The sequence below is a fragment of the Ursus arctos genome, unplaced genomic scaffold (genome assembly GCF_023065955.2).
Source record: "Ursus arctos isolate Adak ecotype North America unplaced genomic scaffold, UrsArc2.0 scaffold_1, whole genome shotgun sequence".
In the NCBI taxonomy this organism is placed as follows: Eukaryota; Metazoa; Chordata; class Mammalia; order Carnivora; family Ursidae; genus Ursus; species Ursus arctos.
The window spans coordinates 77,130,005-77,146,877 of NW_026622763.1; the positions used below are offsets into that span (position 1 = coordinate 77,130,005).

A 16,873-nucleotide genomic window follows, 5' to 3' on the forward strand; every position below is an offset into this window, starting at 1 on the left:
AATGCTGACCAATCGGACTTCAGATTATAAAGTGATGAATTCAACTTTTTGTTTTCTTTTCTTTTTTTAAGATTCTACTTGTGGTAAAATATGTATAACATGAAATTTATCATTTCAGTCATTTTTAAAAGTACCATTCGTTGACATTAAGTACATTCATGTTGTTGTATAATTATCACTATCACCCATCTCCAGAACTTTTTCATCTTCCCAAACTGAAGATTAAACACTAAATTTCCATTCCCTCCTCCCACTTGCCCCAGCAAACTCTATTCTACCTTCTGTCTCTATGAATTTGACTACTTTACATACTTCATATAATTGGAATCATGTAATATTTCCCCCTTTGTGACTGGTTTATTTCACTTAGAATAATGTCTTCAGGTTTCTTCCATATTGTACCATGAGTCTGAATTTCCTTCCTTTTCAAGGCTGAATAATATTCCATTGTATGTAGATGTCACATTTTGTTCATTCATCTGTCAGTGGATGCTTGACTTGTTTCCACATTTTGGCTATAAACATGAAATATTTAAATATCTATTTGAATCTCTGCTTTCATTTCTTTGGGATTATATTCCCAGAAGTGGAATTGTTGGATCACATGGTATTCATTTTTTGAGGAACTGCCATACTGTTTTCCACAGTGGCTGAACTATTTCACAGTCCCACCAACGGTGCACAAGAGTCCTAATTTCTTCCTGCCCTCGCTAACACTTGGTATTTTGTTTTTTGTTTTTTAGCAATAGCCATTCTAATGAGTATTGAAATGGTACCCACTGTGGTTTTGACTCAATTCAGTTTTGAACCTCTGCATTCAGTGTCCTAATTTTCCATGATAAACCCAATCTAATTATATAGCATGACATGTATTTCTTCCTCCTGAGACTTGAGCCTGCCTCCTGGGAAAGTCGCCATCACGGAGGGAGATCTAAAAGGCAACCTGGCCTCTAGCCTGTTGTACTTCTTCCTGAAAGTCAGCAGGGGGCACTCTCACAAGGCTGCCACGGAGGTTCTGCGGAAGGAGACAGGGCAGGTTGGTTTTCCAGGTCAAAGTAGGGTTCTAGATCACCAGCAAAAGGGTCCTTTGGTTTCCTGACTCTCTTCCCCCCATCCTGCCCTCATAGTGTCAGCATCAAGGAGAACCAAGCAGCCCAGGCTATAGCCACGTTTCTCAAAGTGGGTGCTACTGGTACGCGGAGTGGGAAAATTCTGCATCATGTAGGACAGTCCTGCACACTGCAGAACATTTAGCATCCCAGGTCCTTGCTTGCTAAATGCCAGCAGTGGTCCCCAGTCATTATGACAACCAAAACGTCCCCTACCCACATCTCCCAAGTATCCCCCTCTGGATATTGGGAGTTGCCCAAGTGAGATATGCAAAGGAATCTGGAGATTCCCAGTATCTGCACTCACCCATGCAAAGCAGTAACTACCATAAAAAGGCCTCATGTCCAGTTGAGGAGATGCTGGAGGTTAGCCAAGGAAAACGTCACAGGTTGCTTTAGGTGACCTAGACAACTCCTCTGAGTCTGTTAATGGTTAGTTGACAGTGAAAGGCTAGCATATCAGGAGAAAGGGGAAGACACGTTCTAAAAGCAAGATGAGTACTGTAACAGAAAAAATACCCCAACATCGCCCCTGCTCCTGTGATCAAGACTTGAAATCTGAGCCTGGTCCCTCAAACGTCCATTTGACCTTCTCTCCCCACCCTCAGTGTGTGAACACTGCCCTCAGCAGTGTCTGCCTTGCCTAGGCTGGTTTAAGAGACTTCACTTCCCTGTGCTGCCATAGCAACCAGGAAACAAGCTCCGCTCACAATGAGAAGGATGGTGCAGTGGCCCAGATCTGTAGATGCACACGGCCCGGTAACAGAGCAACAGGACCAAGGGACAACAAGGGCGCAGGCGAAGAAGAGAGAGAGTTTGCCCAGAGAGTAGACAATCCAGAGCTTGAGGAGTCTGGGTTTGCGGTTTATTTTTTCTCCTGACAAAGACACACACTGTCTAAACTGTGTGGCTGGTTGTTATTAAGAAGCTGCTGTACGAAGGAAAAATGTATTTAATAAAAGGCCCAGTGTTTGTGGTCTTCTTGGGCTCACTGCTGAGCTCAGGAAATCTTGAGGTGTGACCAGTTTTCAGCCTTCAAAACCAAGATGAACTGCCCTTGAGAAGGGTGGTCAGAAGGGAATCATGTTCACGCTCTCTCTCCTGAGCAGGGGACATGGGAAGTTGGTCCAGAACAAACAGAAGCTAGAAGTCTACTTTGAACCAGAGGTGAGTCTTACAGCTGAATAAAGGCATATTTTGGGGGTGGGAGGAGAATGCTCTATATTTCCATTTGGGGCTGAGCCATATGTGTTTTGGTTTGGTTTGTTAGTGAGGTTGGGGGGGGGGATCACTGGTAGACGTTCCCTCCTCCTTGGTAAAACTCAAGAAAATAAGGAAGGTTGGTTGCACATCGATATTGCCACTGGGACCCTCTTCCTTCCCCTTGCACACTGACTTATAGCCTCATTTGCTTTAGACTGAAGGAGATTCCAGACTGTTTAGAATTCAGATGGTTTGGTTCAAGACCAGAATTTCCACCTGGGTTCTAGGCAAGTTGATGGCTCTTTGGTTTTTAGAAGTTGTGCTCTGTGGTTGAAATGCTATGTATGTTCATGCCATTTCAATGGCTTCCTTGAACTTTCTGGAATTCAACCCAGAGGACTCATACTTAACATAGGCAAAAAAATAAAAATAATTTTTTAAAAAATCTCATTTGAGAAGATTTTAAAGAGGTGGCAAAATTCCCTTGTACTGGAATTTTATTTCACTGAATCCTGCCGGGAATAAGAAACCCAGTGGGGTTCTTTGAAAATGTTTGGATCACACAGAGATTTCCATTGTCATGGTAGTTTGTCGTGATATTTGACCTTTGCTATATTAAAAGACCTATAAAGTTTCAAAGGACCTCTGTGGCCAATGGCATTTACTTACTTACAAGATATGCAACTACTTTATAGGGTCCTAAATAGCCAAATTAGGTAATGTTACATAGCATCTGGAATGTATAGAAAGTCTCCTTGTGTACAGCGAAGTGATGGTTGGAATGAATGGTTTTCCCCTATTTAAACTGCCAGCTAGTCCAGTTCTAATTTCAAAGTTATCTGCTGCCCTTGATACTTGTGACTACTTACTTGCATACCAGGAAATTGTAACTGGCCTATTGAAACCTCCAGGCATGAATGGCTCTGCTGAAAGTTGTATGGGGTGAAACAGAACCCTGCCTGAGGTTCTACTGATTCTGAGATGTGGAGAACGAAATCCGTTGCTCAGAAGCATGGTTGTGTCCTGTGACAACATGGAAGCAATTCACAGAAAGTCAGTCACTAAAAAAATGTCAAACACCTTGCATAGGGCTGTTGCTATCAAGGGGCCTTGGATCAAGGTGGTTTCTTTCCCTTGCAGGATTACTTGAACTGGAAGTCCCCAGAAGATTATGTCCTGGTCAGCAAACCGCAGGAGGAAGGCAGTGCCAAACAGCACACCTGGAGCCTCTTTCTCCCTAAAACATTCAGTACTAGGAAGGGGGCCCTGATCCTTTACTCAGAAGGTTTAGCCATATCAGCATGGCCACCAGAAGAGAGGAGAAAAGGCCCCCACCGCCCCAAAGGCCACAGGAAGAGGCTGGATCTTGAGCTGCACACGCTTCAGGACCTCAGAAAAGCCATCCTGGCGTACGGAAGGAGACAGGTAGGCAGAGCAGTCCTGGGTGTGGGGAAGGCGCTCGCCTGCATGTCTGGAAATCCAGTTGTAGCTTTGGCTATAACTTCTCAGACCCTAGGGAATGAAACCCTAAGACCATTTCCTCATCTCTCCAATGGGATTGTACTTTTGGCTGTATGTGCCTCACACAGCTGTCATGGGGCTTAAATGAGATAATGTGAACGGACTCTGAAAGCATCAGGGGCTATGATACCATCATCTTGTATTTTCCTTTCCGTTAGAGTAACACAAAGTCCTTTTCAGCTTCAGACAGATCCAGGCCAGCAGACGTTTCATCAGAATCCTTGAAATCCTGTCTCATAGCCACAAGCATCATCATCACACCTCTGATGTTTTTGGCTTTGTGGAAAGGAGAGGGAGAACATTTTAAATATTTACCTTGAGCCCTTCAGCATCTGCAGAAGTTAATGAGTTTTTCCATTCTGAATTTAATATTAAGGGAAAACCCCTGTGCTCATTTTTCTGATTCATACTTTCTCATGTCTTATGAGATGTCCACATGGCCCCTGATTGATGTAACTGCATGCATCAGCCCTTTGGCTGAGGCCAAGAGAGAGTCTGGGAAGATGTGTCACTTTATTCAATGCTAGGTTATAGATGCTGGGTTACTCCCTAGTTTTGTTTTGTTTTAAAGATTTTATTTATTTATTTGAGAGAGACAGCATGTGAGAGAGCAGAGAGCTGGTGGGGGGTGGATAGAGGAGCAGAGGGAGAAGCAGACTCCCTGATTAGCAGGGAGCCTGATGTGGGGTTCAATCCTAGGACCCCAAGATCATGACCTGAGCTGAAGGCAGATGTTTAACCGACTGAGCCACTCAGGCACCCCAATTACCCCCTAGTTTAAAAGTCTACTGGCTTCTCATTCCCCACAGGCTAAAGTCATTAGCTTCCTATGCCAGGTCCTTCAAGCTGACTCTCTCTTCCAAAGCTAGCCACATCTGCCAGTTGTTCTTACCACTACCTTAACTGTCAACCCTTCAAGACCCCACCCACGTGAATAGCTCACTGATCCCCAAATGTTCCATGCCCTTTTCTGATTCTATGCTTTTGCATCTGCCTCAATGCTCCTGCTTACCCTTCAAAGCTCCTGCTTACCCTTCAAAATGCAACTCAGATGTCATTTCTTCAGTGAAGCTTTCTCCCATTCCTCTAGGCAAAGATATCCCATTGCTTTCTCCTCTGGGAACATTCTCAGAGTATCAGGCATTGCAATGCCTCCCTTTGTCCATCCGTTACCATCTCCATGAGGGCAGGGACCATGTCTAAATCATTTCTAGAAAAGAGTGAGTACCCATAAATGTTTGTGGAATGAATAAATCGATCACATAGGGCATTTTCGGTGTTTCTTACATCATCTCCCAGTATCATTATTGGGCAACTTATCACCTACCCTACCCTAGGCAGAGCTTCCAAAAGGAAAGATTCCTATGCTCCTTTTCTTTCTTTCAAAATACAGGGAAGCTTTTTTTCTTTCTTTTTAAGATTTTATTTATTTATTTGACAGAGAGAGAGAGAAAGAGAGAGAGAGCAGCAGAGGGAGAGGGAGAAGCAGACTCCCCGATGAGCAGGGAGCCCAATGCAGGGCTCAATCCCAGGACCCTGGGATCATGACCTGAGCAGAAGGCAGACCCTTAACCAACTGGGCCACCCAGGGGCCCCAAAATACAGAGAAGTTTAATGATGTAACCAAATGCTCATTTTCCTTTGTCTTAGAATCATAAATTCTTGGGTGAAAGGAAACCAATTATAGTGGAAAGCTTACTAATATTTTATAGCTATTACTTTATTTAATCTTCACAGGGACCCAGTGACATATGGTTTTTCTTGCCCTCTTTCATAAATGAGAAAACTGAGGCTCAGAGGAGTTAAGTGACCTGACCAATGTCTCAGAGCTAGAAAGTGACAGAGCCAGAATTCAAGCCCAGAATTGCCTACCTCTCCAGGGCACGCATACTTTGTACTATGCCCTATTGTCTGTGGGCTTGGAAGGGCCCCCAGATGTCACTGTGCCAGGCCTTGGCCTGTTTGCCCTCACATCCATTCCTCACCTTTACTTTATTTTGCTCAGCACAAAAGTGGGGTTGACCGCAGGCTATATATAATTCCACAAACATCTGTGTCAACTGGCTTTCTAATCAAATTTGCCAGTGGAAGACATTGGAAGGAGACTGGAGAGAGAGGAGAGAAAAAAGCCCAGGTATTTATCCCCTTCCATTCTATCTGTAGGTGATAAGAAACAGCTGCATCACCTCTGTGGTCCAGCTCCCAACAGACAGGGTCAGTGGCTCTTCACCAGGTTCCTTCAGCTGACCCCACCTGCTCCTGCCTTTGTCCTTGAGCCAGGGATGGTGCTGGCTTTCTGATGTTACTGATCTCAGCATCGCCTCACAGTCTTTCTGGCTTCTGAGCTCTCTAATCAGCTGCACAACCAATTCCCTGAATTAAATTTTTGCTGTGTTTAAATACTTAAGAGTGATTTCTGTTTTCCTGGTTAGACACTGCTATGTAGGTTAACTTACTGTCAAGAGTAAGAATACCTTCCACAGCTTTCAGACACTTGACTATTTCAGGCAGCAGGGATATTTTTACTTTATAAAGTAGAAGAGTCTATTTGGGGACAGCTTCATCTTGGGTTAGACTTGGGCTCAGTGAAAAGAGGGGAAGTTCCTGTTCTCCTATGGTACCCACCTACCAGATTTATAACACACACCCGTAACAAAACAGAACACTGTTGTCTACCCCCGAGTGGGCAGAAGGGAAATTGTGTGAAGAAATCAGAAAGTAAAGAATAGTTACAGGGCAGAAATTTAAGATTAGAGGACATTATAGGTTGAAATAGGAGGAACAATTTGAATGGATTTGAGATTAAAGAAAATGAACAGCTCGGAAGAGGAGAGCTTTGTAAACTACAGACCACCATCTGATTATGAAAACTACAGACTGGCAAGAAGCTTTTTACATCATATATCCGGTGCTGAGAAGGCTATGGGGAAATGAGCTGTCTCAGACATTAGGAGCACACATTCACATGACTTTTCCAGAGGACATTTTGGCAAAAGCCTATACAGAGCTAATACTCTGATTCAGCATTCTACTTTTAGGAATTTGCCTTAGGAAATAATCAGAGATGTGCCCAATGATTTATGCAGAAGAGTGTTCACTACAGGTTACTTATTACTATACAAAACATTGAAAATAATAAATGTCCAACAATGAAACATTGATTAAGAAAATTATGGTACAGTCAGAATGGATTTGGGGTCAGGCAATAAAGTCATGTATTAGTCACAAATAACATGAGAAAGTATCCACAGTATATTCTTAGGGCAGATTACAAAGTAATATTCATCTAATAAAAATACTGAAGTTCATTAACATTTTTTGAGTATTTACTATGTTCCTGCTACTGCTTTAAGTACCCTCTGTGTATAACTCATGCATGCTTCCTATCAGTCCTGAGGGTGTACTACTATTATCTCATTTTAGAGGTGAGGAAATTGAAGCACAGAGAGTTTGAGTCATTCACTCAAGATTATACAGCCATGTAGATAATCACACCAGAATTTGAGACCAGGCAGTACAGAAAACATCACCTCTCTAATGTAATCCCAATTTTTAAAAATTAGTTATACAAGCAGAAAGATACATATCAACATCTAACCATGGGTGGTGGAATTAAAAGTCATATTTTTATTTATACATACTTTTTAATCAAACTATTTTTTTTTAATCACAGAATTTTAAAAATAAAGTAAAAATTTGCAGGGAATCTCTCATGTTTATATGATTCCCTGTATATATGTAATTAAATTAAATTTCCTCCTGTTAAAAAAATAAACAAAATAAAAATATTTTAAAGTAAAAATCTATTGAAAAAATAAAAATATATTTAAAGAGTAAAAATCTATCCCTTTGAAGGAAGTAGACAGTGACAGAGAGAGTGAGGTTGACTCTAAGGATCCAGGTGGAATCAGGAAGGAAAATGAAATAGAAAGAGTACTGTAAATAACCAATAACCGATAACCACACCATCTATTTCTCAGGGTCAGTATTTTGTTGTCCAAATAGTCCATAGTTCAAGAGTTAAAAACACCACACTCAAAGTAAAAGAACCAAAATGGGGCAGGAGGGAAGGTGAGATAGTTAACAGAGTTGTGCTACTTACAGAAGGATCTCTACTGGCTAAACTGTGAATCGGGAAACCTGTAAAATTCTAGCTCATTCGGATACTAGAGCCCATCACAGGGAGCCCATCACAGGGAAGTGCATAAATTTTCCAACCAACTCACACTATTTCCAGTTCTATATTTGGATATAATGGCATGCATGTAGCAGTATGTCTGAGTTTTATAGCTCAACATACACTTCGTCTTTAGCTTTCTTAGTGGCTCAACTCCTAATGAGCAAAGATAAGTGCTGAGTCAAGAGATTAGATGTCAGAATTCTCACACTTTTAGATACATGTTGCTTGTTTTTCTTTTTTAAAAAAGAAGAAAATATGGTTAAAACATTTCCAAAGCAGTAACCATTTTTCGAGGGCTTTAATTCATTCAGCTTCCCATAATATTTAGAAATCAAATAGCTATAAAACCTAAACAACCACAATTTGGAGTAGTAACTAAATGATAGTCATAATGATTCTCTTGAAACATGGCAGGATCTTCAAGTACTTCTCAAATCATCAGAAATATGAAATAATTTCCATATTGTTTTAGTATTTCTTCTTTTTAAAAAATATATCTTATTTTTATTTGGTTACAAAAAGTATGGAGTTTTTTGGTTTGTTTGTTTTTTTTTTTAATGGGGCTTGAACTCACAACCTGGAGATCAAGAGTTGCATGCTCTACCGATTGAGCAAGCCAGGTGCCCTAGTATTTTTAATTTTTTTTTAAGTTATTTATTTATTTAGCAAGTCGGGGGAGGGGCAGAGGAAAAGAGAGAGGAGAAGAAGACTCCCTGCGAAGCACAGAGCCCAATGCAGGGCTCAATCCCAGCACCCTGAGATCATGACCTGAGCCTAAACCAAGAATCAGCCACTTAACCAACTAAGCCAACCAGGTGCCCCTCTTGTTCTTATATTTTTAGAATTTTGTAAATCTGGTGATATTTTTAAGTAATGCTTAATCAATGGAACATTGATTAAATAGTATATTAAAAATAATTTGTTTCAAAAATTCAATTCATAGAGCATCCATTTCTCTGTCCCATTGAAGGATAAATAGGCTTTAGATTACTATAGTTGTTTTCAACCAAGGTTGTATTGCTCCTGCCATTTCCCTTAAAAATGTGGCTACATTTAAGGGTAATATTAACCTTGTTCCACTGAATATATCCCTATACATTCTACGCTGCTTAATACTCAAGACTCAAGGTTCTTAACTCTTTATTTGGTGTTTTCTGCCGAAGTCCAACCCATAAAGGCACCTTCAGGCTATTATTTTATCAAGTAATATTGTGAGAAATATGCTTTTTGAATAAAGTTTATGCTGTCCTGAACATAATTATTCATCACACAAAATAGAAAAATACAGAAAAGTAGGCAGAAAATAAATTGGTTTTTGAGCCAAAGATCAGGAGGAAGAAGTTTCCTTTGCAATAACCTGCTACTCATTTGATGGTGTTCCTAAGAAATGCTCGGTGCTTTGATGGCTATCAACAAAGTGTCAAGTAGGCACCAAAGCAGTGAAAAGTTGACAGAGTGACTTGACTGTACTCTTTCTGCCAACTGTCCCCCATTTGAGCAACTCCTGAGCAGTTGTACTTAGAGCCTTTAATAAAGCTGGAAGTAGGAAAGATCAAGAGTGAATCGTGGTTCAACCATGACAATGAGGTCAAAGGTATCGTCAATAATAGCTAGCACTTATTGAGTGCTTAGTGTATGCCAGGCATTTTATCTATATAACCTCACTCAATTTGCCCAAGCTTATGAGCTGGGTGTTAGCTTTACCCGCCCCCCCCCCCTCATTTTGTAGGAGGAAATATTGGGGCTTGAAGTTAATTAACTTGCCCAAAGTTATACATCTAAAAGGTGGAGCTAGGATTATAAGCCACACAACTGATTCCAAAGCCCTGGTCCTAACGCCTAGTGGGACTGATTTTGAAGATTCCACATGCTCCAGAGAAAAGAAGTAACACTCTTGCTTTAACAGCATTTTTTTTAACAGCATTTTTTAAAAAAGGGATCTGGGTCTTCCAAAACATCCCTTAGAAACATTTACAATTCTAAGAAAGCAAATCAAATTTTCATCAGAATCATTCTGGGTTATAGGTAATATGTTAATAGTTGGCCAAATATATGATCCAGTAGACGTCTATTTTTCTAGGCTTTATGTACTTCATCCATTGGTTCCCTTGTATAACCAACAGGTAGAGAATATTTATAATAAAGGCTAACACTTATGTAACACTATTATATCCATCACTATTATAAGCACTTTATACTTATCTCATTTAATCCTCACAACAACTTTATAAGGTGTGTTGTAAAATTTATAACAACTTTAAAAATATATTTTAAAAAATACACACATATATAATATGTAACAACTTTATAAAGTGTGTAACATAAAACTTACCACTTAAGGTGCACCTGGGTGGCTCAGTTGTTAAGCGTCTGCTTTCGGCTCAGGGTTCTGGGATTGAGCCCCACATCGAGCTCCTCCGCTGGAAGCCTGCTTCTTCCTCTCCCACTCCCCCTGCTTGTGTTCCCTCTCTCACTGGCTGTCTCTCTCTGTCAAATAAATAAATAAAATCTTTTTTAAAAAAGTTTTTAAATGAAGAGAAAATGAAGAAAAAAAACTTACCACTTAAATTAATTTTAAATATACAGTTCAATGGCAGTAAGTACATTCACATTGTTGTACAACGATTACCACTATCCATCTTCAGAACTCTTTTTAAAGATTTTTTTTTTTTTAAGATTTTATTTATTTGACAGAGACAGCCAGCAAGAGAGGGAACACAGCAGGGGGAGTGGGAGAGGAAGAAGCAGGCTCCTAACGAAGAAGCCCGATGTGGGGCTCGATACCAGAATGCCGGGATCACGCCCTGAGCCGAAGGCAGACACTTAACGACTGTGCCAACCAGATGCCCCTCTTTTTAAAGATTTTATTTATTCTTTTTAACAGTTTCATTTATTTATTCGAGAGAGAGAGAGAGAGAGAGCATGAGCCGGGGGAGGGGCAGAGGGAGAGGGAGAGAGAGAATCTCCAGCAGACTCCCTGCTGAGAGTAGAGCCAGACGCAGATGTGGGGCTCAATCTCATGATCCTGAGATCATGACCTGAGCCAAAATCTAGAGTCAGACATTTAATCAACTGAGCCCCCCAGGCACCCCTTTAAGATTTTATTTTTAAGTAATATCTACACCCAACATAGGACTTGAACTTATAACCCTGATAGAAGAGTCATATGTTCCACCAACTGAGCCTGCCAGGGGCCTCCAAAACTTTTTTTATCTAAAACTCTGTACCCATTAAGCAATAACTTCCTATTTCCCTCTCCCCACCAGCCACTGGAAACAATCATTCTACTTTTTGTCTCTATGAATTTGACTACTCTAAGTACTTCATCTGAGTGGAATTATATAGTAGTTATCATTTGAGTATTTTGTGACTGGCTTATTTCACTTAGCATAATGTCCTCAACATTCATTCATGTTGTAGCGTGTATCAGAATTTCTTTTTCTTTTAAGCTGAATAATAGTCCTCTATGTATAGACCAAGTTTTGTTTATCCATTCATCAGTCAATAGACATTTAGACTGTGTTGATGTTTTGGCTATTGTGAATAAGGTTGCTATACACGTGGGTGTACAAATACCTATCTGTTCGGGCCACCTGGCTGGCTCAGCTTGGTGTAGATTACTTAAAAATAAAATCTTAAAAAAAAAAATCTATCTGTTCACGTCCCTGCTTTCAGTTCTCTAGAGTACATCCTCAGAAGTGGAATTGCTGGGTCATAGGGTAATTTTAGTTTTCATTTTTTGAGGAACTACCATATTGTTTTCCATAGCAGCAGTTGCATCATTTTGCAGTTCCACCAGCAATGCACAAGGGTCCCAATTTCTCCACATCCTCACCAACACTTGTTATCTTCTGGTTTTTGTGCGTGTTTTTTAATTATAGCCATCTTGATGGGTGTGAAGTGGTATTTCATCATGGTTTTGATTTGCATTTCCTTAATGATAAGTAAGCATTGAGCTTACTTTTCATGTCCTTATTGGCCATTTGTATACCTTTTGTGGAGAATTGTCTACTCAAGTCCTTTGTCCATTCTTAAAATCAGGTTGTTTTATTTGTTTTTGAGTTGCAGGAGTTCTTTATATATTCTAGATATTAATCCTTTATCAGATACATGATTTGCAAATAATTTCTCCCATTCCATGGTTTGCCTTTTCACTCTGTTGATAGTGTTCTTTGATGCACAAGTTTTAAATTTTAATGAAGTCCAACTTATCCATTTTTTATTTTGTTGCCTGCTTTTTTGGTATCAAATATCCATTAAATTACTTCCAAATCCAATGTCATGAAGATTTTTCTCTCACGTTTTCTTCTTAAGAGTTTTATAATTTTAGCTCTTATACTTAGGTCTCTGATCCAATTTGAATTAGTTTTTGTGTATGGTGTAAGGGAATGGTCCAGCTTCATTTTTTTTGCATGTAGGATGTGTACTTTTATCATCCTCATTTGACAGTTTTTTAACTGAGGCACAGATGGGTCAAGTAATTTCCCCAAAGTCATACAGCTAGTAAATGATGGAGCAAGGTTTCAAACCCAGGCAGACTGAACTCTTACAAGAACTGAAGCTTAATTTTTGCTGTTATCAATTCTAGTTGTTATACCTTTGCTTTTATGACATATGGCTGGTCAAATCTTTGATGCTAAATGGTTTGGTCAGGAATCAAGCCCTGTTATAATACTGTGACTATGGGAAAATTCAGATCACTTTCTGATTCTTTTTTTTTTAAGATTCATTATTTATTTGAGAGAGAGAGAGAGCATGAGTGGGAGGGGCGGAAGGAGCGGGAGAGAGAATCTCAAGGAGACTCTGCCCTGAGCATCTCCCAATGTGGGGCCAATCCCACAACCCTGAGATCATGACCCGAGCGGAAACCACAAGTTGGATGCTTAACTGACTGCACCACCCAGGAGCCCCGATTCTCTCCTTAATGGCGTGATATCCAGGAACATATAGTCACCAAAGATACATGGGAGAGAGAAAGTATCAATTGCACAGAATCACAGAAATTAAACCTGCAAAGAAAACGGCTGGCTGAGAGTTGTAGGGTTTACACAGAGCTGATTGAAGTCAGGCTGGGGTGGAGAAGTCTTTGTAGGAACAGCTGCAAGTGGTTGCACATCTCTCCATTCCCATTACACCCCACTTCTACCCCAGTGGCACTTCCCTGGTATCTCCAAGGCTGGCTCCAGTCACCTGCACAGGTGCAACAACAATGGGTGGTCAGCCTCCCTGTGAAATTTGGCCTTTGCCAGAGCACACTGACTCCAGCAAGCCTGACTGACAAACAGGAGGCACCAGCTGTATTCCTCCTCAGAGAAGGACTTCTGACTGAAGTAGGCAGTTCAAGACACAGGTGTTCGGCAGGGAAGTACAGACATTTTGGGGATTTTGATTCAACTGAGCTAACATCTTGAGTGGTTATTAACTTGTCAGTGCCTAGAATAGTGTCTGACCTATGTCAGATGCTCAACACAGAGTTGTTGGATGAACATATTAGTTGCCAGAGTGTGACAGGAAGAGGCCATAACCTCTACCCAGTAGGAGCGTGCAAGGACCAGATTAGAGTGGCTACATCTTAGAGGAGGTAGAATTTGAGTTGAGTCTTGTGATATAAATAAGTGGGGAGAAACCTTCCTGTCACAGATAAGTGAAGGCCTAGAGGGGAGAGCTAGCTAGAGAAAGTCAGGGCAATTAGACAGGTAGGACTCTTAGCTGGAAATGTACCTGGAGAAGTGGGTAGGGTCAAATTGTGCAGGGTTTTGTCTGGAGTCCTGGGATTTCTGGACTTCCCTCTTTACCCCTGTCGACTCTTGCACACAAAGGCTGGCCACTGTCTGTGGTGAGATGGCAGCTGGCTGTCCAGGCTTTTCTTGCCTTCCTGGGGACTCTGGCACCCTGCCACCCCATATCTGCTGAACAGGAGCACAGCCTGCAGCGGCTCCTTCCATCCTTTGAAAACCCTCACTGGCTAGCATTGGGGCAGGGTGGATATGACAGCCAGTGCAGGGGTGGGGACAGTTACTGGGGTTCCATTCGGCTCCTCTGCATACGGAGGCCTGGCGGGCACTGGGAACATGGCTGGTCAGAAAGTCTCTTATTAAAGGAAGCACTCTGATGGAGTGTGGACAACAGGCCACTCTGTGCACACTATTTACTCATTTCAGAAGAAACCGAAAGCTGGAGTTGACTGGCAAAGCCAAGGCAGGCCTGAGAAGCCTGAAACCATCACAGCCAGCCCCCTGCTGTTGCTCATTTCCCTGTTCCAGAAACTCCCTTCCCAGCTCCTTCTGTCTCCTTTTAGGTTTTATAGTAACTTCTGGCGATTAGAGGTCCAGGATAATGTTGGAGAAGGAATTGAGAGGAGGGTGGGTACAATAAAATGTTAATTTTTAACATGTTTTCCATGTATTAATATAATCTGACCATATTACTGGATTTTTAACTTTATTTTTAAAAAAGGGAAAAAAAAATGAACTGTAACCTTATGCCCAACACCCTATTACCACTGTTACTAGAATTTTAATATATTTTCTTCCAGTCTTTCCACCATGATTATACATTTACAAAATATACTTTTATGAGACTGTAATTGTACTTTACATTCTCTCTTGTATCTCGCTTTTTTCTACTTAACATATTATTCTACACCTCGGAAATGAGTGAAGTCCTTCCTGGTCTTTTTTTTTTTTTTAAGATTTTAATTATTTATTTGAGAGACAGAGACAGAGTGACAGAGAGCACAGGTGGGGAGGAGAGGGAGAAGCAGGCTCCCCACTGAGCAGGGAGCCCGATGCGAGGCTCAATCCCAGCACCCTGGGATTATGACCTGAGCCAAACCCAGACGCTTAACCGACTGAACCACCCAGCTGTCCCCCTGCCTGGTCTTCTTGGTAAAGCTAAGCGGGCCTTGGGCCTCTGTCTCAGCACCAGTTTATCCACCAGTTTATCCAGATGTGAAATTTATCAACCAACTTCACAGGAATGATTTGAGAAACTACTAAGAAAAGCCAGAAAACTAGAAAAAACTTGAGAAACTGTGGCAGGCAGAATCATGACTCCCGAAGATGTCTATGTCCTAATCCTTGGAACATATGAATAAATTAGGTTAAATGGCAAAGGAAAATAAAGGTTGCAGATGGAATTAAGGTTGCTAATCAGATGGCCTTAAAAGAAAGAGATTATCAGGGCGCCTGGGTGACTCACTTGGCTGAGGTTCCAACTCTTGGTTTTAATTCAGGTCATCATCTCAAGGTTGTGGAATTGAGGCCCACCTCAGGCTCTGTGCTCAGTGGGAAGTCTGCTTCCCCTTCCCTCTCCCTCTACCCCTCCCCCTGCTCACAAGCGTAAGCTCTCTCTCTCTCCCTCTCTCTCAAATACATAAATAAATAAATCTTTATTTTTTAAAAAGATTTTGTTTATATATTTGTCAGAGAGAACATAAGCAGGGGAAGCTTTAGGCAGAGGGAGAAGCGGGCTCCCTGCTCAGTGGGGAGTCTGCTTCTCCCTCTCCCTCTGTGTGCTTTCTCTCTCTCAAATAAATAAATAAAATATCTTTTAAAAAAAAAGCAGCAATAGGAAATTAATACACAGACCAAAATCAGCTTTCAAACTATAGGCAAAAATGTGTCTAGATACCCCAAGTTCCAGGACAAAGGATTTCCTAACTCTTCTCGGCAACTTCCTGCACCATTTAGCAAGTTGCCCAGTAAAACTCCAGAACCAAGATGATATTTCAAAAATACCCACGAATGGGAAACAATCAGGGGCTCTTGTCCAGATCAAACAATGCATTGTGCCATCTGGGTAGGGACTACAGCATCTCAGGGGAGGCTTGGTCTCGTTGCATTCAGAGAGAAGTCATTTGAAGCCAAGATTTACAGGGAGGAAATGAAGTTCCAATTCACCCAGAAAAGGCCTTGGATCTAATGGCTTCATATTCCATGGCTTACCACAGTGCCTGGCACATAGAAGATGCTCAGTAAAGATTACTGCATGACCAAATGAAAAAATGGAATGAGAGATAACTTGAGTCACTTTGCTTCCACTACCCTCCCTATAATTCCTTCTTAGCGCCTGTAAAAAGCCTCCAGATTTATGTGGGACTGAATTATTTGGGATCTTTCTGCATTTGAAGTATCTGCCACACAAAATGTCCAGACATCAAAGACCAGTTGATGCCCTATTTGGATTCTAAACATTCATTTAATTTACAAATTCCTAAAGAGTACAGCCAATTGAATAATTAGCCGTGCTTTCTTTTCTGTTACTCAGGTTATTTGTTAGTTATCAATCTGCTTATCTGTCCCCTTTCCTCTAGTGCCTGGCATATGGTTTGATGCACTGTATGAATGAATGAATGAATGAATGAATGAATGTCTATTCTGGGTACCTGTTTCTCTCTCCTCAGCAGAGGTATTCTTTTGTCCTATGGATTTTGGCTTCCCAGCCCTCTTTTTAGCTGAAGAAGAGTCTCTGGTGGTTTTGAATCCTCAGCTACAGCTGTAGGCTGTCCTTCTGTGGCATTTTGATCTCCTGAATACATCAGCACGGGAGCAAACCACAGATTTGCCCAGCAGAGCAAGAACCCTAAATCTAAGGCCTTCCTCTCCACATCAAGCAGGTTCTATATTTCCATCATATTTTTTTTTCTTTACTTTTTAAAATTTAACCATTCTTCTTCGGTAAATTCTGACAGGATATGGCAAAATAACTCAGGCCAGTGGCTTACTGACCTCACCTGACAACGGTGACTACCTGGTGGGTGGGGAGAAATTGACCAGGAAGTAGCATGAGGGAACTTTCTGGGCTATATTTTGTTTTGTGTGGTGGTTACAAAGGTGTATACAATTGTCAGATTTTACTA

The 16,873-nt window shown here is 41.1% G+C and overlaps 1 protein-coding gene and 1 long non-coding RNA gene across 3 annotated transcripts in view; one reads left to right on the forward strand and one right to left on the reverse strand.

The window, feature by feature from the left end:
• The first annotated feature begins 1,912 nt into the window (after positions 1–1,912).
• KIAA2012 (KIAA2012 ortholog) overlaps positions 1,913–16,873 on the forward strand; it is a 102,746-nt gene continuing 87,785 nt past the window's right edge. The window contains exons 1-2 of the mRNA XM_057304074.1: positions 1,913–2,276; positions 3,453–3,737. Coding sequence (XP_057160057.1) covers positions 2,193–2,276; positions 3,453–3,737 — 369 coding nt within the window. The 5' untranslated portion in view covers positions 1,913–2,192. The remainder of the gene's footprint in view (positions 2,277–3,452; positions 3,738–16,873) is intronic.
• Positions 4,811–16,873, reverse strand: part of LOC130542035 (uncharacterized) — a 51,279-nt gene continuing 39,216 nt past the window's right edge. For both annotated transcript variants that reach the window (XR_008956264.1, XR_008956265.1), the window contains 2 exons: positions 10,346–10,500; positions 4,811–5,043 (listed from right to left, as the gene is read on the reverse strand). This is a non-coding gene — a long non-coding RNA (uncharacterized LOC130542035). The remainder of the gene's footprint in view (positions 5,044–10,345; positions 10,501–16,873) is intronic.